The following is a 13,936-nucleotide window of genomic DNA, read 5'->3' on the forward strand; positions in this document are numbered from 1 at the left end:
GCGTTCACAGGTGGGGTTATTTACTGATGAATTTTATGTCGTAAAGCAAAATGTGAAAATTTCTTAAGCTTGTGTTAACCACAGACTTTACTGACTTTGTGGCGAGGGAACCAGCGGTGCTAACTCAGTTCTGGGTTTTGGAACTCATTCGTGCACTACTCTTGCACATGGTCACCTTTGAAGCCCCGCTAATTCATTTCTGGCCACTTGGGGGCAGTGGAGCAAGCTGTAAATACAACACTGACATATTGTCACCTAATAAAGCTGTCATGTGTTAGCAAACAGACAGTAACATTAGCATTCATTTGGAGCCATGTTTGTGTTCATCTGCTGACTGTCAGTCAAATGCAATAGACCTTTTTCACAGCAGCCATTTTGACATGAAATAGTAGGGTAAACACAGGTGTTACTAATGATACTGATTAAGTTCCATTCAGCCTTAATTAGTATCATTGGTAACTGTTTCATGTCAAAATGGCTGCTGTGAAAAAGGTATATAGAAATTGGGATGGGGGGGGTTGGAAGGGGTTATTTTGTCTTTTTGGAGGATAGTCTTAGTTTCCTGAGAGCAGAGGAAGGTATTTCTTTTGTTTTTGTTTTTTGACCTTTGTGTTTTTATTTATATTTAAATTCAGCTTTCCCTTGCAACGTGTATGGTAAACAGGTGTGGGTCATAGTATATAAAAATGATTTTCATACATTTCTTTGTCCTCATTGACTACAACAGCAGTGATCTCAATGCCGTACTCAGAAAGAGCACATACATCTAAAGGTTGTTAACAAAATGTAAATGACCCACTAATAAAAAGTAAAGAGGAGAGAGGTGCGGAGAATTAAGAGTATTAAGAAAAACACTAAGTTTCTACATCACACTGGACCAGGCTGTGGTGGTGAGGCCTGATCACATCATTTCTGTTAGCAGGTTTGATATTGAAAAGTACAAAGAAAAAATGGCTACCTGGTCACTGTCATCAACTTCAGCGTTCAGGAAAACTGTAAAACAGTTGACAATGTCCCATCCATCGCAGTTATTGCCCACGGTGTCAGTCCTGGAGGCAGTGCTGTTAGTGCTGACAGCACAGAGAACAGTCAGACCAAAACCTCTTCAACCCTGCCACCTAGTGGTTAAGCTCAGTACTGTCACATACAGTATCCATACAGTATGTACATACATTATCCTGTTCAGAGTCAGAGAAATAAATAAGTGAGACCTGCAAGGTAATAACAGCACAGGAACTTAAAGCTGCAACAAACAGTATTTTATATATTAACAACAATCTTCACCAATAAGTTGGGTAGCCTGTATGCCATTTTAGTCTAAATTAAATGCATAAATAACATTTATATAAATACAACCGGCTTGATTTACAAAAGTCTCACCAAGGAGCCAACTAATTCACGAACAACACATCACTATGAACAATGTACAAATAAAAATATACAAAAGAAAAAGCCATCATTTTCATTGACAGCACTGAATGAACTCTGACTTGTATCTTCTGAATTGTCTGACTCTTCATTGAAGTACAGAGGACCATCTTTGTGGAACAATCGACTTTCATCACTACAATATCTATCTCATCTTTATGAAAAAAAAACATCTCAAAATGTCTTTAATTAGCACAGATTTATCACACTTCATGGATCTCAATCTAATGTATTTCACCTGGTATTATAATTGTACATTTCTATTAGTATTGTATTTCAGCTACTTGAACGTTGCATTAGTTACACAACCTTTGTTTTTATGTTAGTGTTCTATTAGATTTATAAAGGGGAGGTCACTTCTTAAGAGCTCTCCTGCACATTTTTCAATTCAATTCAATTCAGTTTTATTTGTATAGCGCCAATTCATAACAGAAGTTATCTCAGGACACTTTTCAAATAGAGCAGGTCTAGACCGTACTCATACAATTATTAAAATTGAGACCCAATAGTTCCCACAATGAGCAAGCACTTGGCGACGGCAGCAAGGAAAAACTGCCTGTTAAGAGGCAGAAACCTAGGACAGATCCTTCTGCTCTAGGTGGGTGGTCGACAGTTGGGGTGAGAGAGAGAGAGAGACAGGGAGAGGAAGAGGGAGAGAGAGAGAGAGGGAGAGGGCAGATAGAGGGGTAAAGAGAGAAAGACAGACAAAGGTGCACAACAACAGTAGCAACAACTATACAAATAGAATGTCTGACGATGATGACAACAGCCCCAACGATGTTCTTTCTTTTAAATTCTATTGTCTATATATATATATATATATTAATAATAATATATATATGTATATTTTAATGTTTGCGAAAATAATAAAATAATTACACTGCATGTGTGAAAAGCAAACAGAAAATGCAGAACGACCCTTTACTATGTCTCTTTCCAGGAATCATGCACAGACCTTGTTGTAAGCAGTTTCACACGGAACTAGTTTCATAATCTGACCATAAAATAATAAAGGCACAATTCAGACACAATGAAAACACTGATCTCTTTATTGCTTCAACTGCTGTAAGAACGTCTTACAGAGAAATCCAAAACACACTGACATTTAAGCACAATCACTCCGATCAATCTGAGGAAAGGCACAAAAACGATATAAAAAGAATGGTCCGCTGGAGAGACTCGCCGCAGCCTTTTCAGTCTCGAACACTGATGGTCTGACAGAGTGCTGGAGCGCAGTGAGCTGTCCAACATCAGGCTGAAAACAAAGAACGAGCCAGCTTTCTGAGTGCTCCACATACTCACACTCAGTTATTGCTCAGTCAGAAATACTGTGAAGTTACCAGATAAAAACAAATACAGTACCAAGTCAAAGTGATACCATACTGTACATATGGCAGATGGGTACAACCCTGCTAAGTTAAGACATCTTAGACAATTAACACAGAGTGATGATGGGTGGTCATTCAGACTTAAATGGTAAATGGACCTGTACTTGTATACTGTGTGAGGGGCACTGCAGGATCAAGATACACATTTCTATAGCAAATGAGCGTGATTGGTCAAAACGCATGGCCACCATCCATCAAAATATGGTCACTAAGGGCGGGGCTTAGAACTTTTGGGCATAACTTTTTGATCATCTGTCCAATCATCATGAAACTTGGTAGATGTCTTCAGGTCGTGACTCGGAAGAGGTCTATACAAGCATTGTGGACTTGATCCAAAGACTGTGCCGCAAATGCCACCAATGCCACAAATGCATACCGGGTAAAAATCTGAAGTTCTATACGGATAGAAGGAAAAGGGGGTGTGGCCTATAACATAGTTTCTCAAGATGCCTTTGGGCAAATTCTGATTAAGCGCACTGGAGACATACCAGGCCAACTCCTGGAGGTAACCACCAAGTTCCATTCAGATCAGATAAAGGTAGGGCCCAATGGTGGGACTTACTGAACGAAGGCAGGCTTTGTGATGATGAAATCGGTGTCTGATCAGTCTGTCCTTCTTTAAACAGAATTAATCTGTATGAAGTGATGTTGTGACGCTTTCATTTTTGCCGATTGAGCTGCTTCTTTCTGTTGAGCACAAAATGGTTTGAACGCGCTCATTACCACTTGCGACTATACATTTTATTTCTTTTCTAGGAGTTTCATAAAAATTTAAACCACCCTTTCATATACAATTAAAATAAAAACACTTTTTATTATACTTATTTCTTTTGGCCTTCATTTGTTGTTTGTCTGCAAACCATATAAAAATGTATAGAAACTGCTGTTTGCATTTTTTAAGTACAACATTAGTAACGGAAATATTTCCAGAATATTGCTCTTTCTTGTAGTACTTGAACCTTGAAGTGGTCCTCCTATGAGATGACAATACCCGCAGTGGCCCCAAGCCAATCTGAGTTTGAGAGCCCCCATATGAGAGCTGCTGGGACATTTCAGTCTGCTAGCATGGCTAAAAACATCCTGACAAATAGAAAAGAGCAGCAGCAAACAGGTAAACCTTTAGGTGTACCGCTTGACAAACATAAAGCTTCTTCGTCAGCATGAAACCATCTGTCACAGGGTCTCTGTGAACACTGAAGATCTCCAGAGCAAATTAAGCTACTAACTGTGCGCTCACACTGTCCACGTTTTTTGTAGATTCTGAAGCATTTTACATTTTTATGTATGAATCACATTTTACAGCCAATGAGTGAATGGGTTGTAACGTCATTTCAAAAAGGAACCTTCCCTGACATTGTCTGCTGCCTGTGGATTGATTAATTTGTGTTTCTACGTAGGGATGAGGGTTGGATTTTCAGTCCCGACTCTCCACTGCCCTAGAGTTTCAACAGTGAGCAGCACTAGCTATCATTAATGTATAAATGGAGTCCGCTAACATCTACAAATGGCCGACAGCCACCACAACACAGAGTCCAAAGTCAAAGCTAACATTACTGCAGAGCTTGTAGAACATATTGTGAGGCTGTGGTTGTAGTGGACTAATGTTAGCTTACACGGACAAATTACTAGCTAGCTAACATAGCAAAATAATCAGCTAGCTCCACCAGACTCCCGGCTAGTTAGTAGCATGGAGCTAATGGTCCAAATAAAATATAAGAACACTGCAGATAGTAACATTATTCTAAATATGACTGTCATTTATTTTCCTGTCACTTTCGGCCATATGGAGTGAGCAGCAGGACGCTGGCTGCAGTTAACTTAACGGCCACTGGTGTCACTATTAACATTTCTTTGAAAGTTACATATAGAACCTTTAATACTGCAAAACTGATGTGAAAATATTTTGGGTAGGTCATTTTTCTTTGAATGTGCCACATGTCAGCTTACACTATGCTTATTTCCTTTCACATTTTTATATCCTGTCTTAATTTGACTCATCTTTTATCTGTTAAGTTTCACTGTGCTTCATATTTTGTCTAGATGATTTAATGTCATCTGTATATTTTATACAAATGTTCCCATTTGAATTATCTAAATGTTTTATCAGCATGTTTTAAAATGTGCTCTATAAACACAGACTTGTCCTGTTGTGATCAGTGCTTTTATATCTCGTCACTGACCTCGAACTCACAGTGTGAACGCACACTCAGTCACACATATGCTGTTAATTCATTTCAGCAGCTGTAAGTTCAACGCAAACTCCTATTTGATATTGTAATAACAGCTTCAGGTGATGAAGTCACACAAACTAATCCTATCTTCTGAGTACATGGGAAAAAATGAAATAAATAAAAAAAGAGTAACAGATGTATTGAAGTGATCTTGTGGCTGTGGTAACATATGTGAAAGAGAGACTAAAGTAGGAAAATAAAGCAGATGTGCGTTGGTGGACCCTGCAGTACAGAGGAAAGGAGGGTCTGAGTGCAGACGAGCTCAGACAGAGAGGGACACGAAGCTGTTGTACTGCTCGATGTTTCTCTTCAGGATGTCGGAGCAGGGACCCAGGACTCGCTCGAACCGCGGCCGGTCCAATTTGACACACTTGAGGGGTCCACATGCAACAACAGTGGCAGCGCGGGGCCGGTTCATCAGCAGGGCGATCTCACCTGAAAGATAACAAGTCACACAAGGTTCACATATCTGATGCTGATGGTGTCCTGCTTTGGTCTTTTTATATATTTGGGATACTTTTTAAAAAATCCACAATATCTAATTCTAACAGCAAGGCTGTGTTAGCAACTAGCTGCTCACACTGATAAAGTGGCTGCACTGTAGATGACATGTCTGTCCGACTTACCAAAGTAATCTGACGGTCCGAGTCTGCCGACCTCTACGAACTCCTCGTCCTCTGACCGCCTCTGAAGCACTGCTGCTGTCCCCTGACAGCACAACAAACACATCTTAAAGTACACATCCCAGAAAGCAACAGCAATTTTCAGGAAATCCAGATCCAAGATGCAGATGGGCTGATTATACATCCCAGTTTCTCCAGAAAATAGCCACTGGAGCTGCTGTAGTGTTAATGGTGGAATGATGACTCAGAAGAAAGAAGCAGCCTTCATTTGTTGTAGGTTAAATTAGGGCTGGGCAATTTACCATTCTGATCATCAGCGGGATGAACTGACATTAATCTTTAGTTTCACACCATACACCACAGAACGTCCTACACCAACCAGTTTGGGCTTCCACAAGGTGGTGCGTACCTCCAGGATGATGAAGAACTCATCGCCGGGCTCTCCCTGCACCACAATTTTCTGGCCATCCAAAAACTGCACCGTCTCCAGAGCGTCTGCCACCGTCAGACGCTCCCACTTATCCAGAGACTCTGTTCGGGAGAGACACTGGGCTCAACGCATACACTCATCTGGATATAGCAGGTCAATGATGAACTGATGAGACAAGTTCTCACCTAAAATGGACACCTTGCTGAGGAACTCCTCGTACATCTTACGCTTTCTCAAAGTGCTCCCCTAAAACAGAGAATAATCACGCCACAATTCATCATTTGCCATAACTGTGTGGTCAGATTTTCATTTTCCAGGACTGCACAGTTTACCATCAGTATTCTTCTGTAGCTGTCTCTGTCGATGCCCCACAGCTTCACATTGGACTTGGCCCGGACTGTAGCTGCCCGAGGGGTCCCATAAATCAGAGCCAGCTCCCCAAAACTGCCCCCCTCGCCAATGCTGGTCACCCATTCGTTGTTCACGTAAACCTAGAAGGAGACAGATAGCAGAAGTAGCAATTGGTTTCTAATGACGTGGCATCCATCCATTAGAGCTACCATATGACCCTATGGTAGTCTGGGTGGAGGGATGAGTGTGATACCATTCTATGCTTCGTATCTGATCAGCACTGCCTAACTTGACGGACTCACTGAGAATGAGCTGTCAATCACAAGGTAGCCCCGCCCTAAAGCATACCCAGCTTTATGGTCTGTTTTACTCTAAATGGGACCATCAGTTACTAAATGAACATCATGCTGTATGGAAGAAGACTGAAACTAGAGACTGAGACCAGAAACTCATCAGGAAACTGTTTACTGAGATAATGAATCAAGTCAAATGTAGGATTATTTCTTCATAAGGCTCAATACTATCATACTTCTTTTGCAGCCAATGGAGCTGCCCCCTGCAGGTCATTAGAAAGAATGCAGGTTTAAGACACTTCTGTGTTGGCTTTACTTGACAGACACAGTCCACAACACACTGTCAATGGTTCACCACTATTTTTGGGCCACTTGGGGGCAGAAGAACAAGCTGATACACAACTCCACAGAGCAATGTGCTATATCTGGCTGTTCGCTCTTAGTAAAATGAATTCATTGTTGGTTTTAGTTCTCCTTTAATGTTTCCCTCACTGAACAACTACAGCACATCTAGCAAATGAAGTATGTCAAAGAACACTTTTCAAATTTTCATTGACAATGGCGGATGTTTTCTGGAGTGTAAAACTGCACAAAAAAAAAAAGAGAGCTTACATCCATCTCTCCCTGGTCGATAACATAGAAGTTGTCTCCCTCGTCACCTGGAACAGTAGGAACAGGAGTCCCGTGAATGAACAAATGAATGAATGGAAGAAAAACACATAAAAACAACTAAAATGGGGTTTTAACTCACCTTGTTGGATGACTGTTTCTCCAGCAATGTAGTTGACAGAAAACATTGCGTCAAAAATGTCACTGGAGGGGCAGAAAATGAGGTGATTAGCTGGACATGCTTTGGAGAGGATGGTTGAACTAGCGAACTGATTGGTGCCATTACCTCCTCTCATTGTCGTCCAGATGGGCAAACAGCACGTTTTTCTCCATGGCTTTGGCCAGGGCGGCCATGCTCTTGTAGTCTTTTGGGATGACCTTTGGTTGAAAAAAAGCTTGTTTAGATACTTATTGTACATTTCAGTGAATACTGATACTGCCACATAATAGAATCAATATTGCTATGATTACACATGTCAAATGGCTGGTTTGTGTCCTCAAAATGACCCTGTTCTGCTATTACACAACATTGCATTAGTAGATACTGCTGCACTCACATTGAAGTTTTCCAGTTTTCTTAATGTGTATATTAATACTAATGAGTATCTTAAAGCTACATTCATTGAATTTTTGGCCAGTTGGGGGCAGCAGAACAAACTAAAAGCAAAATATTGGACTTATCATCACCTTATAAGTTATGCTAAACTTGTTTTATATGTGCTAGGATTCGTCTATGTTGAAAAGACAACCTGGTTGAAAGATAAAAGCGACGTTGATAGTCACATCTTAACTTAGCTAATGTTAGCAAAACTTTAACTAACAATTGATACAAATTAGCAAAATAGTTAGCTACCAATTGATGTAGATTAGTCCAGCCCCTTTTTGTTCCGTGCTCCAATAACAGTTGAGCAAGAATTGGTCTGAACCTCAACTTTCTCCTTTCCTGTACTTAGATACTAACTAGTTAACTAGCTAGTTATCAATTCATTCATATGTTGCTTTTATCTTTTAACCATCTTCAAAATGGGGATGTCTTTGCAACATAGAGAGCCTAGCATATAGCATATCTTTAATAAAGGAAAGGAGAAAGTTGACCGAGGTTCTAACCAAGGCTTACTCAACTCAAGCACAGAACAAAAAGAGGCGGGGCTTAAGAAGAGTTACTTGTCAGTTGAGAGAAAGCTGATGAGAGCAAAACCAAAATATAAGCAAAACACGCTGAAATACTTGCTGACATTTCTCTGTGGGTTCATCACAATAAACATCACATAACACGCTGTGTATCAGTGTTCAGTATAAAAATATTGATGGGTTCAGCTTTAAGGGCAGCATGAAGGTGTGTAAATAAAAATATTAAAGTTATCAGCGCTGACCTTTCTGACATAGGAAGCAGCGTCTTCCTCGGTGTACACCTCAGCACTGATGGCTCCTCTCCGGCTGCGACCCCTCACCACAGGGTTCATAGGTGGAGATACTTCATCCTCACGGGAGTCTGACCGCAAGCTGGACTTCTGCTGCAAAGCCATCTGCTGGGCTTCTTCCTGCTGGGCGACACAAAACCTGAGGCACTCAAAGAATAATAGGCTGCTAGTAAAGAAAGTAGGTCTTTAAACTTGAATGAGTACATTATGTTAGATTTTACATTACCTTTATATTACCAGTAAGTCAAATAAGTCGGTGTCATCTAAAGGGGTTTCTTATAGCACCAATATCTGAGAGAGCCTTTGCGGTCACACGTGTTTGCACCCACCTTTTCCAGTCTTTCAAAGTAGTCCCTGAGGAAGGCCATGGGCCGGTCGGGCCGGGCCGTGCACAGCTGGATGATGCAGTCCTTGAGCAGCAGCTGAATGTTGTGCTTCTGGACATATTGCTCGCACTCCCTGAGGCTCCGCTCCTCTTCGCTGCTCGTACTGCTTGACGCCATCTTTGACCTGGAAGGAGATGAGATGGAAACATATCCTCAAATCAGGAAGCAGTTTCCTGCCATTCTGCAACTGTAGTTACATTTTATTTTAAATATTCAATTTCCATTCCCCAAAATATCAGAAGAGAACATCATGTAAACCTTTGTTTCAGTGGTTTCATGCTGGTTTTCCCATCAGGTTAGCAGATAAAAGTCACCCAACAGGCTTTTAAAGTGTAAGCAAATACACACTAAAGAGTAGAGGAGGGAGGGAAGGAAGAAGACTGCCCTCCTATACTACAACTGGGATGATGATTAAACATTAACACACACATCAGTGGTCTGGTGTTGGTTCAGTTATGTGACTCTAAACAAATTTCCCCTAAAAAATATATCGATGTAAACACAAGAGATGATGCAGCAAAGACTTAAGACTGCCTACATATGAGGCTTAATTATCAACTGAGTAAAGCGGGCAACTGCTTTGTGACTCAACACCTCCAGGACCCTCAAAAGTCACAGATTCACTGTGTATTCTACAGTATTTAAGTAGGTGTATATTTGTTTATCAATTCTCTGTATGCAGTGTACTGGATGGGAAAAGCGAGCATACGCAAAGCGCAAACATTGTTTATTGACCTGACGGGGCCCAACAGCAAATGTTAGCGCAGTGGCCCACTAACAATTTAACATAGCCATGCCACATTTACTAAAATACTGTACTTAAAGCTGCAGAAGGTAACTTTTTGTCATATTGTATTTTTTATTTCTTTTCCTAATTTTGTCAAACTTTCACCAACAGATAATCTATGAAAGAAATCAGGTTCCTCTGGCTCCTCCTAATGGTTTGTGCAAGAACCCACCGAGCTTGGGTTGAAAACAACCAATCAGAGCTGAGAAAGACAGTCAACTTTTTTTTCCTCAAGTTCATCATCATCTTCACCATCAGTCACTACTATTAGTGTAGTTGTTGCTACTGTTGTTGCTGTGCACCTTTGTCTCTGTCTTTATCCTTCTGTCGTTACCCCTGTTCTCTCTCTCTCTCTCTCTCTCACCCCAACTGGTCGAGACAGACGACCACCCACCTAGAGCCGAAGGATCTGTCCTAGGTTTCTGCCTTTTAACAGGCAGTTTTTCCTTGCCCTTGTCGCCAAGTGCTTGCTCATGGTGGTACTGTTGGGTCTCTGTAAATAATGTTATAAGGAGTTCGGTCTAGACCTGCTCTATTTGAAAAGTGTCCTGAGATAACTTCTGTTATGAATTAGCGCTATACAAATAAAACTGAATGGATGAGTCTCATTCCCAGGTCGTCAAATACAGAGGCTGGGAATGAGAATTAACAATCAAGTATCTTCAAGCCACAAACCCAAAACGTCTTTATATCTTTCTCTTATATATTATCCATTAGGAGCACTATGAGGAGCCAGATAAACATGATTTTTTCACAGATTATCTGTTTCATGTACTACTGTTGAATTGGGGACACAGCTAATTTCAGCAAATATGTCAAAAAGTTATTCTTAGAAATGTTACCTACTGCAGCTTTAACGTGGCCATGCCAAAGTGGGCTAGAATCAAAGAAACCTTCAATACATTTGGGTAAAGGGCATTTTTCTACAGTAAATCCCATTTACTAACTGACACTGTACTTAAGTTGCAACACTAAAGTTAATTTTACACAATAATGTATTAGTAAAGATAATCCAAAAACATATTGTAACCAGAACAGTCTCTCTGCATAATGATACTAACTTATATATAACGTTATATGATAATGATATTTAAGTACATTGTGCTGATACTTTTGTACTTTTAAAGTAAAGTCACCTCCAAATGGTACTGTAGTTAGGGATGGAGAGATTCACGGATTTAAATCGGTGGCCCGAGACAGACGTTTGCGATGCGAGTGCACCGGTAGCTTCAGTGTGCATCGGATATAACTGCCGGCTAAATGCGCAATGTATCTTTCTTTGTGTGTCTGCATCAGTAAAACCCATGGTTACATCGATTATTACATAGTTTATCTCCTCTGCACCCGTGTTTTCGAGGCGCCTTGAATGCACCATCACTATCTTTTTGCGCGGCGCCGCAGACGCAGTTAGTTAGTAAACAGAAAAAATGGAGGGAAGCCGAGATATTAAGCGTACCTTGAACGACACACAAGTCAGCTCAAGCACATCAGTCTGGCAGCAGTAGTATGGGCACTGCACTATGATGAGGTTATTTGCACAATGCACATTGTTGATGTTGGGAAGTTTTATAAGTGTTTTGTAAAACATTGTGAAATTACAGACAGAGAACACTATTAGTAAAAGGACCTGAGAAACGTACAGGACTGTTTGCTTTGTTTTTTTTCATTAAGAGGCCAAAAAGAAATTGCCCAAATACAATACATTTAGTGTTGTATAAGTAGAGAATGAGATTAAAAACACATGTAATGAAAAAAATATTTTTTGTTTCTGATTTAGTGTTTATTAGGAATAAAACAATCCTCTGTCTGTACCATATTGAATTGCATCTTCTTTTTAAGTTGGATTTATTGGTTTGCTTTATAGAAAACAATCAAGTATCAAATACATTAGAAACCAGATGTGGGCTTGTAAATTCTTTGTATTGTGTTGAATCGGTTTGAATCGCATCATGAATCGTATCGAACCGAATCGCATTGTATAAAGTCAAATCGTTGTCAAATCATTAATGAATCGTATCGCATCGTGAACAGAGGTGAATCGTATCGCATCGTATGGGCAGGGGGCTCCACTCTATCGTTAATGTATCGTATCGCTGGCAGCGTATGGAGATGTGTATGGAATCGGCCTCAGTGGTGGGGATTCACATCCCTAACTGTAGTTAGATGGTTGAGCTAACGTTAGCTTAGTAAAAGGTATTTCCTCTGACATACAGAGAAATAACAGAATTAAATGTTAGCTTAGTAGCTAAGCTAGCTACCAACGAGTTAAAATAAGTTACCTCCAAATAGTACTGTAACGTTAGTAACGTAACGTTAACTTTTAACGTTACTTAACAGTTCATTAACGTTAGTACGTTAGTTAACGTTGACGTTACTCAGCTTAACGTTACATCAAACGTTTTTTTGTCACTTATTAACTGTTAATGTTTCAGTAAAGTTAACATGCTAACGCTACGAGCTGTTGGCTGTACAGCACAAACAGTCAGTGCGGTCCTCTTACCAACTGTTAGCTAACGTTCTAACGTTCTACACCTGAGGAGTTCTCATCATTAGCCATCTTGGATATCAACTACTTCAACTATCGTAGCGAGCTAGCTTAGCTATTAGCCTCCCGCAGTGCCTTCTGAAAACAATACGACAACCCCCACCCACAGAACCCCACTCACAGACCCCCACCCACAGACCCCCACCCACAGACACAAACAAGAGCCAAGCGTTGAACAAAAGCATGCACAATGTGACAGCTATTCACAATGTGTACACTAACATTACACCAAACTCCTCACCTCGATCTCAAATGACGTGTGTGCTGCTTGTTTTTTTTTTTTCTTCTTCTTCTCTTTTTTTTTTTTAATTCTTTATTAACAGTACAACTGAGTACAACACATACACCACTACAAATAACAGAACAGGGAGTACTGGAAAAATTCACAGAGTTCATACATACATATTACATAATACTAAATCAAGAGATAGCAAAAACAAACAGAAATACATTTGGAAAAAAAGTGAATACATTTAAGTAATCTAGTAATATTGTCCATAGTATTTCTCAGAAGATGAGATGTCTATAAAGCTTTCCTGTTTTTGACAAGAGAGTAATAAAGTAAAGTTGTCACAGCAATTTTATCAAGTCATCAATTTCATTGTTATTACATTCTGCATATAAAAATAAAACCATACTCTCTGTAATAAGTAGTAGCTTGTTCTTTTACCTTGAAAGCAGAGCACTACTTCCTGTACTGAGTAATAGTTTGATTATGCTATCTCTGACTTATAGTAATATTAGATCTGGTTTCATAATGGAGGACAGTAAAATGTACAAATGTACATTTCTAAAAACTACCCCTCACTTTACAACATTGCTGAAAGAGCTGTCTCTTTAGTTGGATTCATTGAAATGGATCTAAAGCCCAGTGTCTATTTTAATAATTGTCAGTTTTATCTTTTGATTGCACCTCTATGGAAGCCCATTTCTGCCTATGTAAAATTACTCTGTACTTTGAGATACTAAGTCATTATTCTGAGATACTAAGTCATTATTCTGAGGAAGTGTTTCATTATAATAACTGACAGAACCCTTTTCTTCCCATCACATGGGCTTTCGGAATGATCTCTCTTATATACCATCCAGTATATCCAAGAACACCTGGTTACCTCCTCTGTAGATCACATGTGAAGGCCTTAGGCCTTCCTCAACACAATGGTCCTTTGATCTGACAGTGTGACTTATTGACAGATTCTTAGCAGACTTCCCCCTACCATAAAAATCCATAACTCCCTAAACCGAATTTAATACATTTATTACCCCATCTAAAACATTCATCTCCCACGACTGCAATCTCAACTTTTAAGGTACATACCGCCACCTACTGTACCGGAGTATGTATAACAGGATCTAGTTAAGTCTACATTGGTCTATAAATGTAAAATACAAAAGATAAAAAAAGATAAACATAGGCGTTTTAAAACAAAAACAGTAGTGTGGA

The 13,936-nt window shown here is 39.9% G+C and overlaps 1 protein-coding gene across 3 annotated transcripts; it reads right to left on the minus strand.

The window, feature by feature from the left end:
* Nucleotides 1-2,459: 2,459 nt before the first annotated feature.
* Nucleotides 2,460-12,790, minus strand: prkar1aa (protein kinase, cAMP-dependent, regulatory, type I, alpha (tissue specific extinguisher 1) a). 3 transcript variants are annotated; one of them, XM_051386982.1, is made up of 11 exons: nucleotides 12,734-12,790; nucleotides 9,104-9,284; nucleotides 8,727-8,897; nucleotides 7,640-7,731; nucleotides 7,496-7,557; nucleotides 7,357-7,403; nucleotides 6,433-6,591; nucleotides 6,286-6,346; nucleotides 6,080-6,201; nucleotides 5,674-5,755; nucleotides 2,460-5,482 (listed from the first exon to the last, which is right to left on the minus strand). In XM_051386982.1, exons 2-11 carry the CDS (start codon nucleotides 9,275-9,277, stop codon nucleotides 5,310-5,312), a joined length of 1,143 nt encoding a protein of 380 aa, XP_051242942.1. In that variant the 5' UTR covers nucleotides 9,278-9,284; nucleotides 12,734-12,790; the 3' UTR covers nucleotides 2,460-5,309. The 3 variants fall into 3 exon arrangements, with proteins under 3 accessions (XP_051242942.1, XP_051242940.1, XP_051242941.1); XM_051386980.1 differs by lacking the exon at nucleotides 12,734-12,790 and adding an exon at nucleotides 9,419-9,575; XM_051386981.1 differs by lacking the exon at nucleotides 12,734-12,790 and adding an exon at nucleotides 9,419-9,565 and having other exon boundaries at nucleotides 8,727-8,894.
* Between the last annotated feature and the right edge of the window lie 1,146 nt (nucleotides 12,791-13,936).

This window comes from Dicentrarchus labrax, unplaced genomic scaffold (assembly GCF_905237075.1).
Source record: "Dicentrarchus labrax unplaced genomic scaffold, dlabrax2021, whole genome shotgun sequence".
Taxonomy (NCBI): domain Eukaryota; kingdom Metazoa; phylum Chordata; class Actinopteri; family Moronidae; genus Dicentrarchus; species Dicentrarchus labrax.